This window comes from Lissotriton vulgaris, chromosome 6 (genome assembly GCF_964263255.1).
Source record: "Lissotriton vulgaris chromosome 6, aLisVul1.2, whole genome shotgun sequence".
Classification (NCBI taxonomy): Eukaryota; Metazoa; Chordata; class Amphibia; order Caudata; family Salamandridae; genus Lissotriton; species Lissotriton vulgaris.
Genome location: NC_141694.1, coordinates 1509032140 through 1509047055, shown reverse-complemented (window position 1 = coordinate 1509047055; position 14916 = coordinate 1509032140). Strand labels below are relative to the sequence as shown.

General features: G+C 46.3%; 1 protein-coding gene across 1 annotated transcript in view; it reads right to left on the bottom strand.

Annotated features, from left to right (window-relative positions):
• Positions 1 to 14916, bottom strand: part of MCM8 (minichromosome maintenance 8 homologous recombination repair factor) — a 334641-nt gene that overhangs the window by 50157 nt on the left and 269568 nt on the right. Inside the window, exon 16 of the mRNA XM_086927685.1 lies at positions 1631 to 1840. Coding sequence (XP_086783811.1) covers positions 1631 to 1840 — 210 coding nt within the window. The remainder of the gene's footprint in view (positions 1 to 1630; positions 1841 to 14916) is intronic.

Genomic DNA, 14916 nt, shown 5'->3' with positions numbered 1-14916 from the left:
GCCCACGACTGACTCTGGTGAGCCCGCATTAAATAGCCAGTCATGAGGTAAGGGAAGACTGATGCCATTGACCTCTGAAGAAGGGAAATGACCTTCCCATCCCCATTGATAACACCAGAGAGACACTGGTGAGGCAAATAGGTAGCAGGCCAAACTGAAAACGCTTGTGGCCTCCGAGGGCATGCAGAATGGGGATATGGAAAAAGGCATCCTGCAGGTCCAATGCCACCAACCAGTCTTCTGAAACCAAAGCAGATAGAACCGAGGCAATCATGAGCATTTTCAATTCGTCATTTTTCAAGAAGGCGATGAGAGGGTAAAGGCCTCCATCCCTTTTGGCACAAAGGCAGTAGTGGGAATAACAGCCAGTCCCCTCTACTGAGTTTGGTAACCTCAGGGTGGCACCTTTGCCCAAAAGAGCCTGCACATCCTGTGGCAAAATGAATAGGGTCCTCCGTAATCTACTCTGTAGGTGGCAGGTGCAGCTTGTCAAACAGGAATGGCATGGTGTAACCCCATTGGATGACATGAAGGACCCATTTGTCGGACTTTATGCCACCACTGGAGGAAGTGGCAGATCTGCCTTGTACAGCTTCGTTGTGTACCACTACGGGTGAATTGAAGAGGTTTTGAGGTTGTCGCTGGAGGGCCGGGGTCGGAGACATGCACTGTCCATGATGGCCTGGACATTGTCTAACAGGGCAACGGCCCTGACCTCGAAAGGGCTGGGAGGCCGGTTATGCAGACAGTGGAGACTGATCCTGCTGGCGCACCAAGCCTCTGGCATACCACTGAAAAGGGAGTAACTGTTCGCGAGATTACAGAACTGGTGGCATAAGGCTCAAGGAGACTGCTGCGGCTCAGCTCCCGTTCAAACTCTCCAGGTCCAAGTACGCTTTTTTGCAGAATAAGCTGGATCCATCACAAGGAATATCCATTGTGGATGCCTGGAATTGGGTGAGGGATCTGAGGGAAGGGGTGGTTGCAGGGGACGTGAGGAGGAATCCGAGAAGGGAAGAGAGCGTAGTAAGATGGAAAGAAGCACCTTAATTGTTTTGCTTCAATTCAACTACTCAAAATGCATTTTGTAATGCCATTTTGCCCAGCACAGATTTCAGCTTATCCCAACATTTTCCACAGTAGTATCACAAAGAAAGAGAACAAAATTGTAAAAGATGGTAGAGGGGGGATGAAAGCGTGACCAGGCATTATATGACAAAATAATTCTCTTCACTGGATATCATAAATCACATCAGAGTTCTGTGATCTTTGTGAACAACCCTTCCTTCAGCTCTTTTTTGTCATTGGTCATGGTACTCTTCGGTCACTTGATATAGTCTTATAATGTGCAGTCAGGATACCTAATCCCATGTATTAAAGATTTCTAAAGTGACATCCAATTAGGAAGTCGTTATTGCTCCATTTACGTAGAAGTTAGCTTGTGCACAAAATCAGCATACAAAACATTCTTACGTTATACTTTTGCCACGAACTCCATGTTATTTAACAGGTTACATTTATAGTGCTGACCCCAAAAAATAAGAGTAGCTTGTGCTAAAAGTATAGTTCCAATGTTTATTTACATCGTTTTTTCACAAATAAATGATTGTATTTCAAAAGGAAAAGGCACCTCTGTCAGACGAATCAGCGACTCCAATTGCCTTGTAGTGATGGGCGTGCTGTCCACTCCTTGATTGTGTTTCCGAAGTTGGAGGTAGAAGTTCTGGAGCACTTGAGCAGCCTCAGGGGAAAGCTTTGGGTGCACGTACTGGCGAGCATACCCAATGTACTTCCTTAATAACTGATGTGGGATGACATCAATGTGTTCGCCGGCATTTATCTGTGCAAAGAACATACCCAGGATAAATGTATGCACCTGGGTGTCTATACAAATAATCTATATGACCCAAAAACACAAAGTTAAATCATACAATCTCAAGCAAAGTATGAACACTAAAATTAATAGGGCATTCAAGAACAAAATGTTTTCCGTTAGCTATTTCCTAAACCTTCCAGTCTTTTTCCCACACCGCCTTGCTCCATTTCTAGGCTCCTTCTCCTAATCTTTCTCTGCAGCTTTTGTTGAACTATCCCCATAACAGGGAACACCAGGAGATGTCTTTTCATTTTAAGAACAATGCAGATGGCTCTGAAAAATGTTCTACCCCAACTCTCTCTGATTAATATTTTTTAAATTATGGATATTTATACCATGCAGAAACAGGCACATGGGCAGTGGAGTGATGAACACGCGACAGTAGTATACAGCGATATTGAGGAACCGCAGAATAGGATGGAATTGACAGTATTTTTTCTTCCACTTATAAATGTAATTAGAATAGGTATGTTAAAATGTAGCCTTTGACGGAAGGCATTCAAATTCAAGTTGAGCGAGTTCTTCCACAAGGCAATCCCAGAGTCTGGAAGCAAGGCAACAGAAGGCCTGTTGAGTTTTGGGATTGTCGGCCTTGGTTATTTCCAGTACTAGGCTGGATTTTTCCCAAATGATTCTTTCTCTTCCAGTGGTATGGAGTTTATTTTTCATGTAGATGGTCAGACCGTGATAAAGGGCTTGTGTGTGATGCCGGTCATTTTGAAGTGTATTCTGGCTCCTAATACGAACCAGTGGAAGTCTCTCAAAATAGGAGTGATGCTTTCTGATTCTGTGCATATTGGGCAAGATGTGCTTTAGCATGGAGAAAGGCTTTGAGAGGTACTAGAGTGGCTGTGAAGAGGTAGGCTAAAAGAGCAATGCAGCGGTAATAGAGCGATAAAGCCATATTCTGTGCCACTGAGTTCCCAGAGTATGAGTATCTAGAAGCAGATTTTAGTCTGTTTGATTACAGTATAAAAATTATTTTTCAGCTTTTGAGGAAACCAAAAGATTTAATTAAGAGAATCAATGTAAGGGATGGGTCTAGAAAAGAGATGCTTATGCCATAATTGCAGAGGTGGAATGGTTTCTTTAGAATAGAAACTCAGTTTTAGTGAGTTTAGGTTTACGGGAAGGAACTGTTAAGGAACACTGTAAGGTAAGTAATGTAAGATGGGTTGGAAATGCGCAGGTAAAGTTAGGGGTCTATGCCTCCTCCCCAGTTTCAGCTGTCTCGTCAACCTTATGGTTTCCAAAATTCACAATAAAACTATACAGTTATTTACAAAGAGGGGCTTTTACTCAGCCCTTTTCACCCCATGGTCTGTTCAAATGCAATTCACATTTTGCTTTCGCCCACCACATTCCATGGCATCGGGCGATTGGTCAACCCTTTTTAGTCACTAGCTCTCTTCACCGTGGGTGACAGCAGTTTGCTCTTTCTCATGTGCACAACTTCCTAAAAAATCGTTCATTTCAGTGCAAGGTCTGGAGGGCACCCTCTGTTTCCATTTAAATATTATTATTTTTAGCAATAGGTCTTTTCCTATTTTTTTTTTTTTTAAACAAATCTTTAGACATTTTTAAGCTTTATTGCTTCTATACTTTTTATACTTTTAATATCTTTTACAAACGTTTGCAAAAAAGAGATAAATGAAATAAAAAAACTCTGGCTTACTGAAGCCAGATCAATCGGCTGTGCCAATGCTTGCTACAAATTGGAATGTTGGCGACTGTAACAACAATAACAATTTAAGTAATTGACTCTAGTCCTGTTCTGATGTATATGACGGCAAGAAGTGTATCATAGTTAAAAATGTCAAACGTGGCTAATCAGACAAGAAAAACAAAGATGCATGTATGGCTGTCTTCTAGAGCTTGGAGAATGATGGATGCATTTAAAGACTTGCTGTTTCAGTGCTGTTTGGTCAGAAGTCAAACAGAAAAGACCTTAGCTGTTCATTTTTAAATGTGAAAGGAGTTGTAAGGAGTTGATAGGTTAGTTATAGATTCCTTACCTTAAAATTTCCACCCAGGCGTCAGACGGGATCCGGAGAATTTTTTTAATCAGCAGTACCCCTGAACATCGGTAGGTAGCATCGGTCAACTCCACGTCCGTCGTCTGCGTCGTGGTTGTCGGGATGATGTCACAGACCTACTTAAACGCCGCCCCTGCGTGCTGGCATCCGTTATGACACGACTTTCCATGCCCGAAGCACAGAGCCATGCAAGACACTGACCACTGGTGCGCCAAAACTAGGGCCCTGTAAGGGAGTGCCTATCCCTAGAAGTCAGCTCGCAGAGCGGGACGGATGGGTGGGGCTGTGAGGAATCTATAACTAACCTATGTCTTTTACTGATACATAGCTACCGACGGTAAGTAACTTGTTAATCTGAAAGAGACTGTCTGGTGAACGTGTGCAAGGATGCCCACGTGACTGCCTCACAGATATCAAGACGTGGAACTCCACGTGCCAGTGCAGAGGTGGCTACCGTAGCTCTAGTAGAGCGAGCCCGCAGCCCCACTGGAGGTTCCTTTGTCGCCAAAGCGTAACAGATGTTGATAAAAAGGACAACCCATCTAGAGATGGTACGCTTTTGAACAACCCGACCTTTTTTGTTACCTACATAGCCAACGAAGAGTTGATCATCCACCAGGAAATCTTTTGTGCGGTCAAGGTAGAAGGACAGCTCACATTTAGGGTCCAGACGGTAGAGTCTCTCCTACTCTTTGGAAGGGTGCGGAGGAGAAAAAAAGGTGGGAAAAGTAATAGATTGCCAATGTGAAAAGATGTAATCACTTTAGGAAGGAATGAGAGCCTTGCCCCAAACACAACTTTGTCCGGATGCACAGAGAGGAAAAGGGGCTGATAAGAAAGAGCTTGAAGCTCACTCACCCTGAAATGCAGAGGTGATGGCAACAAGGAAAGCTGTCTTCGGAGTGAGGGGCCTGAGAGGACAGTTGTAAAGAGGCTCGAAGGGAGCGCACATAAGACAAGTTAAAAAAAAGTTCAAGTTCCACTGGGGCATTATGAAAGGAGATGGAGGAAATAGAGGAGTAATGCCCTTAAAAATCTATTTACAATCGGAAACTTGAACAAGGATGGCTGATCTGGTAGCGAAAGAAAAGCAGAGATAGCAGCAAATTAGCCCTTGAGAGTGCCCAGGGTAGAGCCCTGCTGGGCCAAAGAAAGTTTGTACAAAAGGACCTCTGAAACAGGGCAGAAAGGTAATCCATAGCCTTTGCTGTGCACCATGCCACAAACCTGTTCCATCAACAGGCGTAAACAGTTTTAGTGGAGGGATGCCTGGCTGCCAAGATGACATTACAGACTTCGGGTGGAAGGTCAAAAGCTGTCAACTGTCATCGCTCAATCTCCATGCAAGGAGGTGGAGACTGGACAGGTTTGAGTGAAGTACCATTGCCAGCTGCTGCGACAGAAGATCCTCCCGAAGAAGCAGTCTGAGTGGAGGATCGATAGCCATGCTCAGGAGTTCTGGGTACCAGACTCTCCGTGCACAATCTGGAGCCACAAGAATAACTTCGACCGGTTGTGATCTTCTTCAGCTCTCTGGGCAGAAGTGGTACAGGTGGAAAGGCGTATAGGAGGCCGCAGTTCCACTTGCGACAAAAAGCCAATGCCGACTTTGGAACTCCAACGTGCAGAATTTCTGACACTGCGCGTTCTCTTCGGTGGTGAACAGATCTAACCAAGACTCTCCCCACCGCTGAAAGGGACTTTGCACCACCTCAGAGTGAAGACGCCATTCGTGATCTACCAAGCACCGTCGGCCGAGCTCAGCCGCCGTAGCATTCAGAGAACCTATCGGGTGTGAACCACTAGGGTCATGCCCGGATGTTCCAGCCTTATCCAGAGGCGAAGAGCCTCCTGACGTAGGGTCTATGACAGTCTGGGGCGAGCCCGCCTTCAGCAGCCAGTCCTTGAGATAGGGGAAGACTGGAACCCTTGATCTGCGTAGATGAGCTGCGACCACCATCACCGTTGTGAACACCCGAGGGGCACTGATAAGGCCAAAGGGGAGCACAGTGAACTGAAAATGCTCGTGACCTACTGTGAACCAGAGGTAGAGTCTGTGGGCTGGCAGGGGGGTATGTGGAAATAGGCGTCCTGCAAGTCCATCCCCACCATCCACTTTCCAGAGTCTAGGGCAGACAGGACCTGAGCCAATGTTAGCTTTTTGAGCTTCTCCTTCCAGAGGAAGCGATTGAGGACCCTGAGGTCTAGAATAGGACACATGCCTTTGTCCTTCTTGGGCACCAGAAAATAGTGGGAATGGCAACCACGACTTACTTCTGGCGCAGGGACCCTCTTGATTGCTCCCTTGCCCAAGAAAGCTGAGATTTCCTGGCGGAGAAGTGCTAAATGATCCTCCGACATGCAATCGAAATACAGTGACATGGAAGGAGGGGTTGTCTCGAAGGTGAGGGAGAAGCCCCTTTGGACAATTTGCAAAACCCACCTGTCAGACATGATGGTTTGCCAGTGGGGGAGGTGATGGCGAGTCCTGCCACACACTGGCCATTAATGGCCCTGAAAGGTCAGACTAGGAAGGCTTGGAGGCCGCTGCAGGGGGGAAAAGGGTGGACTGGCCTGCCCGCTTGTTCCCAAACCCGCGTGGTCGCTGGGTCCCACATCCACGGCCACACAGAGGCTAGGCAGCTTGCATGAACCGGTGGCTGGACTGGGCTGGACGTGGCTGGGTGCCCCTTCTGTAGCCACGAAAGGGACAAAAAGCAGACTGGATGAGAAGGCCCAGCGAGACCCAAAGATATGGATGTAGCACGAGAATTTTTAAAGAAAGCGCTTGAACGCCAAGTCTGCTTTGTCACCAAAAAGAAGACGGCCTTCCAAGGGCATGTCCATCAAGGTAGACTGGACATCCCCCAAAAGCCAGATGTCCTCAACCAGGCGTAGCGCAGAGGGGCTACCAACGTGGCAATCGTCCTGCCTATTGAGTCGGTGGTATCAGGTCCACATCTTATTGTGAATTTGGCTGCGTCCCTCCCATCTGCCTCTAACTGGGAGAGAACGGCCCGGAACTCCTCCAGGCATTGAGGCAGTACCTGAGCAACAGAGTCCCAGATGGGATGCGGGTATCGGCCCAAGAGGCACACGGTATTCACAGACCATACTGATAAGCTGGAGGAAGAGAACATTCGCTTCCCAAGGTGATCCATTTTTTTTGTTGAAATTATATTTTATTGATTTTCCACCTCAAACACAACAATTACTTTACATCATATATCTTTTCAATGGGGCCCATGTCTTGAGCCTGATATATAGTTACATTTCCTTCTTGTAACCCTTTTACGTAGCTTGATACACCCCGTTCTATCACCTTAGTGTAATCCACCATCATATAATACCACCATCCTGCTTCTTTGGTGTGACCGTCAGTTAAGTTTGCCCCAGGGTTTTAGGTTCAATCAAGACACGGCTCCCCAAATTATTTACCCTCCCGTCTGCCCTCCCTAACCCTGTCTACCGGTGTGTTCTCTCTTAATGCAATCGAAAAACTATCTGCATAGTATAACTGTTGAGGGGTATACATCTCTACTTCTTTCCCTAGAATGTGAATCTAATCTAGGTCATTGAAATATTTGCGGCTGTGTGCCCCCGGTCCATAAGGAGCCCCACTACAATCTATCAAGCCGGGGGTTTCTATTGACTCCTCCTCTGATTCTCCATCTGTCTCCGGCTCGGTAATATCAGCAGTGCTACAAAGGCCTCCCATGCTTTCGCAGTTTCCAGTGCCTTCTCGTTATTGGCCCTCCTACCTTGCTTGAACCGAACCGTACTTTCACTGGCCGCCCAACTTGCGAATTCCGCTTTCCAGCTCCCCTGCCTGGCTTTCCAATGCTTCCTCAATTCCCTCTTGGCTAATAGTAACCCCATGTCTCTGAATTTGCTTGTGATTTTCGTCTGAGCCGTATGAGGAAACCAATGTAATATGCGCGCTACCATGTCTGGTTCTATTTGCCTATCCGTCACCCCGCATAACACCTCAACAGTGTCTTCCCAATACGTTCCCAACTGCGGGCATCTCCAGATCATATGGGCAAAATCTGCATCTCCCGAGTTGCAGCGGGGACATCTTTCTGTATCCACGTTAAAATATCTGTTTATCCGTGCTGGGGTTAAGTATGCCCTGTGCAGCACATAAAAGTGGATAAGCTGGAATCTAGCATTGCGTGAGCTCTTCCACGCCCTCTCCAATAGCCTGGGCCACGTCGTTTCCAGAATCTCCTTGCCCAGATAGGTTTCCCATTTCTCTCGCAACCGACTCAGCGGCCGCAGCCCTTCTTCAACCATTCGCCGGAACAAACACGTTATAGCTTTGACAGTCCCCGCCGCCATCACAACATACTGACATGTTAAAGATGTCTTCGGCTCCGATAACCCTCCTCTCCAATGGCGTTGGATAGCTGATACAAGGGCCCAGCGCAGCAAGAAATCACCCCTGGGAAGGCCATACCTATCCTGCAGAGCCTGGTGGGGCAAGAGGGCCCCCTCCTCATATAGGTCCCCCATTACTTGCAAACCCTGCTCCTCCCACTCTGCCAGCGCGGACCAGTCCCCTCCATGTGAGAGGGCTGTGCACATGCCTAATGGGATCTCAGGTGCATACGGTCTAGTTACTCTACCTCTACGCTGACTCCGGTTCCAGCAAATTCTCAACGTTCGCTCCTCGTTGGTTAGTGAACCAAGTCGCAGCCGCTGACGAAGCACAACAAACAACAACACATGGCGTGGGATCTATCGTCCCGTCGGGGCCTCCGGACCTCTAAACTCTCTTGACACTAGCTGCGTAAGCCACTGCAACTGATTCCCAAGGTGATCCATCTTTTTGGATTCCCTATCTTTCTAAGCAGAAGGGAATGTGCCCTTGGACGAAGAGGCTTGGACCACCAAGCTCTCAGGGGAAGGGTGTTGGGTGAGGAAAACTGCGTTGTCTGGGGCCGGGCAATGGCGGCGTGCGATCGTCCTCTCCACAGGAGCCCCTGTGCTGGCCTTGGACCAGGTGCCCAGAAGGATGTCAGTGAGGGCTTTGTTGAAGGGCAAAAGGGGTTCAGAGGAGGATGCCGCAGGCTGAAGAACCTCTTTCAGGAGATCAGTCCTGACCTCCACTGAAGGAAGCTCAAGGGCCAAGACCTCAGCCGCCCTTCTCACCACCACAGCATAGGACGCTCCCTCCTCCGTAGCCACGGTAGGAGGAGAAGCATGCCAAGGTCTGGAGAAGTGTCCAGACAACTGGCGCCACCAAGATCTACTTTCCAGTCTGGCTCTTCTAGCCGGTCTGCTAAAGGGTCCAGCAACCCCTCATCACCAGCTTCTTGTCGGTAGGGAACACCAGCGACGAACAGTGGAACAAAAGTACCCTCTGCATCGAGTCCGACATCAACCGACATTGGTCCGGGTCCATCTCGGGGTGAGGATGTGGACGGGGCCGACTGGGGGCATGCCGGCGCCGGGGGCATGCCGGCGCCAGGGGCGTCGGCATCAGGATCAGCGCCGGGGAAGGTCGAGTAAGATTGACTGGCATAGATCCGGATGCAGGCCTGGATCCACAGGCCCTCTGGCACCGGGGCCGAGCCGCCGGCACCGAAGTCCCAGGACCCCCGACCAGCTCCACGGGTCCCGAAGACAAACTGGCGAAGTTGGGCTGCCCAAAAACAATACGAGGGGCATCGTAAAATTTACGAAGTTGGGCAGGGAACGCTCCGGCTCCCAGAAATGGGGGTAGGTGCGGAGTCATCCCTAAAGGAGCCACTGGAGATGGAGCCTTAGAGCGACAAAGTTCCGGGTTCTGCATCGCGACAGTCGACCGATGGGGAGGAGAACAGAGCCGGTGGTTCTTCACCTTCTTCTTGTGCTTTGTCTTACCTGAAGATTTCGAAGACTGAGTACAACAAGTGTGGGGGCTCTGCGAGCAACCTCGAGACCTTACTCTCGAACGAGACCAGGAGCGACGCCGAGCATACCACCAGGCCTCCAAGAGCATTCAGGACAGCTGGATTCATGGCCTGGCAGTCAGAGCAAGACTTTGGTTCGTAGTCGCGCTCCAGAAACCAAAGGCACATTCAGTGTGGGTCTGTCACAGACATAAGCTTGTGACAGGCGTCTCAAGTCTTGAACCCGGTCCGGCGTTGGGACATCCCTCGCGCACCAGGAGTCAAAAGACTCCAAAAAGAGGTCAACAAAACATTGAAAAACGTTAGTAAAAAAGTGACAAAGGGGTAGCTCTCTCCTGAACTGCGCTAGGCTGACGCGGGAAAAGAAAGAACGGACGTCAGCGTGCAGGGCCGGTGTCTAAGTAGGCACTGCAACATCATCCTGGTGACCACGATGCCGAAGTTGACGGATGCCATCTACCGACGCACAGGGGTTATGCTGAGAAAAAATTCTCTGGATTCAGTCCAACGTCTTGAGAGAAATTCTAAGGTAAGGAATCTATAACTGTCTCTTTCAAGATCTGACCTTTTGTTATTATTTTACAAAGAAGGGAAGATTTGAGCGATGATGTTTTCTAAGTCCACAAAATCAAGATTGGACTTTTTTTTTTAAATTAAGAGTGTGGTCTGCCAGTATTTCAGGGATAATGGAAATGTTCCTTCTATGGAGGAATATAATGTTTTCACGAATAACATCTGCATAAAATGATAAAGTCAAACATGCCATACTTTGGTGTGGAGATTGGTTATCTACCTAACAGTTAGTAGAGAATCATGAAGGTATTTACAGACTGGCTGAAGTGTCTGGAAACTTGTTTTAATGAGGGTTTTTTTTTAATATATTCAGCAAAAGATCTGCAACATTAATTGCAATGGCTTACAGTTTTATGGCTTAAAGTTTTATTTTCTTTGCAAGACTTTTATTTAAGTGTAATAGATTTATTCATGATTTTTAGTATGGCTGTCCTTCATGAGATCTTCGGAGGACTGAGAAATGGGAGTGTCTGATGCAATGGATCCAGATTTTCTTTGTCCTTCTTTGTAGAGCTTCAACGAAGTGTTGAAAATATAACGCCTGATCAATCAAGTTTTATATGTTCCTTAAGGTTTATCAGGTTTCAGGGAGAAAAGATGTTTTCATTTCTGCCTTATTCCTATATAAAAACCAATTGCTGGTTATCCATCATGGAAAAACTGGACCACTGTAATACTATGTTATTAGGAAAGCCCCACTACTTCTTTCGAAGGCTTCAGATAATTTAACTCTGCCACCAGGCTCGGGTTTGACCTCATTAGAAGGCCTCGCATCATCTAATTTTCTGGTATTACACTGTCTTCCGGTCTGAAAGCCTGTCTCCTTTAACACACTAAACATGGTACAGCATATTTACCATCATAGAGAACAAGCCTTCAATTCACAAGGAGGTTAAGAGGATTGTAACGGGAACAATTAGAAGGGTTGGGTTTGGTTGTACTTCAAGTGAGTATATTATTGATTCAAATATATTGGTGAACATGACCTAAAATAACTCAAGGTCTTCACAGTATTGTTGGGAGGGGCAAAGGTCAGTTTTTAAGGCATTTGCAGTTCCTGGGAGATATTTGTCTGATTGGGTACCTCATGAATACATTTCGCATAATAAGCCTTTTTGGCTCTCTTGTTAGTTTTGGTGACCTCTACTGTGTCTCTTGTAGTGGATTTTGGTATCTTCTGTCTGTGAGTTAAGCAACTGTTGATTTAAATTTCAGCTAGTGTGTTTCAGCTCAGCAAGTTCCCTTATGAATCATTTGTTTGAGGAGTTGAGGGCCACCTTAAGTTATCTTGGTTTGGTGGGAATTAAAATATCTAGACCAGATAATATGTTCCCTAGCGCTTGTCAAGCAGTGGTTGTGGAGCTATTGGTACAATATAATTGTTTGGTAGCATATTGGTTGATTCGAAAATCTCTGTACAACTGTTTCCAAAGTGCCTGGTAAGGATCGAGGGTGTGGTTGTTTCGGTATATAGTGCATTTATATTTTAGATGTTAAAAGTTGCAGGAGACAAAACAACAATCCCACCAAGCTTAGATTAGCACTGTTAGTTTGGAGTTTTTGAAGGCGAATGCAAAAAGAAAACTTGAGGGGCCTAGTGTGTGCCCAGCTGTTAGTGTGTGTGGTCTCTTGCAATCTTGTTGAAAAAAAGAACCCCAGATTATTGAGCCGATTGATAGCAAGTTTGGCACGCGGTTTGTGAATTTACAAATTGAAGTCACCCGTAACCAGAATTATGTTGGTGATGAAAGAGCTATTATGGTTAATGGTGAAGCAGGCCCCCCTGCACTCAAAAGATCAGAATGTAATAATTATTAGTTTAGACCAGAACTACCTCTCTGCCAAATTTGATTTCAACATCCCTTTATATGATTTTGTGACCAGGAGGCAGCACATCAAAGGATGGTGAATGTGTTGAATTCAAACAACATTTCAGTGAGGAGATCTAAGCGACATTCAGATTGAGACAGAAGGTGGTGAATGCTCAGGGTGTGCCTCGTGCCTGATCTTGTGTTTATAAGGCCATTTTTTGGACAAGGGATTGGTAGCTTGAACTTTGTCATTCGAAGTTGGTGAGGGAAATGTGGGTGTTCAATAAGGGCTGAGAAGTATACTGACGACAAACAATTTTGATGTGCTGGTGACTGAGAGTCTTAGAGTTGTAGAAAAAGCAATATCATCCATGTTCAGTTTGGCATGTTTGATGCTGGATTAGAGCGGTGTGATGGCTGGCAGGTTTCCATCACTGGTGCCCTTGCTAAAAACACTGAAATTCCGTTTCCTGGGGATGCTGCAAGAGGTTGCATCTGTGCCATGTTGGATTCCTAAGACTTTGTAAGTCAGTGGCAAGTATGGACTGGAAGGTTTTGTGTTATGCTTTGGACCTACTTGGAAATATGATACCAGTGTTCTGGATACCATCTTAAAATGTCTTAAGCATTTTCTGGAGGTTGATATTGAACGATGCAGGGGGAATTAACCCTTGGAACCATCACATTTTAGTTGGGGTGCCATGCTTCTACTGGTACTCTTTATACAATCAGTGTGAGAATAGAAGGGAGGGCTTTGAGTTCAATGGGTTGTGTGTGAATTGTTGGTTACTGGACGGCATTAAGGTTAGGTGGCTGTTTAAAGAACAAATTACTCAACACAGATTTATGCTTAGGTCCAGCATAGTCAGTTGCTAGAATGAACTCCACATGCAACGGAGATAGAAACATGTGACAGTACTGGTCTTTAAATTGTGACGCATTCTCCTTCCAGTGTGGCAGATAAAGGATGGTATTTATTTTATTTATTTATGAAATTTATTAAGCGCAAGCAAATGCCCAAGGGCGTCTCGGCGCTGTGGACGGAGGCAGACCAGAGAAATGGCAGTGATAATTATTGGTTAAATAACCAGGTTTTTCTTTTTCTTCTGAAAACAGTGAGAGTGGGGCAAGATCTGATGTCCATATCAAGCGAGTTCCACAGTTTAGCTGTAGCAACAGTAAAACGGCGGTCACCCCATGAAGCTGTTTTGGTCCGGGGCACGGTCATCAGCAAGGCATTCATAGAACGTAATGCTCTATTGGGGGCATAGAATTCCAAGGATTTCATGAGAAATTGGGGCCCTAGTTTACGGGAGGCTTTATAGGCTATGCAGAGTGCCTTAAATTTAATTCGATTTTTTTACCGCCAACCAGTGGAAGTCTTTGATCACTTGGGCGATTGGTTTGAATTTTGGGGTACCAGAAAGCATGGAAGCATGGTACACAAAGATAGTAGTGATTCTCAGAGAGTTCTAGGGAATGTAAGCACCACATGTTCAGCATCGGAAGCCCTAAACTCCGTATGTGATTCTAAGAATGGAAATAATAGAAATTCACTTTTTCTTCCTGTTGGGTCTGGTTTCGTTAATATGGTTTGCAATCACTGTTTAAAGATTATCGGGAAATATCAAGTCAAGAAAGCATTAATTGTATGTGTAACAATTCCTCAGATCTTAAACTATAGTTCAGTGGTACTGTTTACTTTTTTTTTTTTTAAGTTTTTGAAAACCTTTATTGTGCATGAAGTAAATAACAAATACGGGCCTACAACCATCCGGCCGGCCACGAACTCTCAGTTAGCACTACAGCTTACATTATGGCGACACAGTAATGCAGCAGAACCGTGGACATTCAGCAGAAGGAAAACTAGAAAACGTAGCAATACCGTGGCACAGGAGGAATGAAGGTTAAATTTTAAGTTTTTTATGCAACTATCGAGTTCAGATCGTAATGTTCCGTACTAATAAAATAAGAAATTAAGAACAAGGTCCATGCAGGTGGGACACGACATTGGCTACTGTATCAAAGCAATTCGTATATCGATAAGCAAGTCCCCGCCAGGCAGGATGGTCTCACAATATCTACGCTACAAAGTAGCACCCACAGCCAAATCATATCTCAACTGCCACCCATCACCCAGCACGCCTGAATATGGACAAGAGAAGGTAAAATCATAGAAGAAACAAAAACAGGTCCCATAGAAACTAACAAAAATGAAATATAACCCCCCACCCTACACACATGCAGAGGCTATGGCCTACCCCCCCCCTAGCAGCGTGCCTGTCGCCCTATAAGCCCGAAATATAGTAAGAAAGAGAAGCCGGAAGAAAGGGGAAGAGACAGCAAGAGAATGTAGAAAGAAGGAAAAAGAAGACAAAAGAAATGAAAAATTGTCACTCTTGAATATAGGGAGGAAGAAAAGAACAAGCTGATCTACCACTCCCAAAAGAAGGAGGCGGGGAGGAGCCCACACAGTAACCGATCTCCCGGACTCCCAGCCACTTGCAACCCTATCGCCTTGTGGAATAAATGATCAGCGTCATGCGGAAGGGGAGGAACAATTCTGATGGAACAGGCAAAGGAAGCCGGAACAGTCCCAGCCCGATCCCCGCCCGCCCATGCATCCATCACATTAAGTAAAGCCTAGCCCTGGCCCGATTTGGGACGTCCCCCTGCGCCCGCCCACCCCGAAAAGCCTGCACATGCAAGAAGAAGGGGAGAGC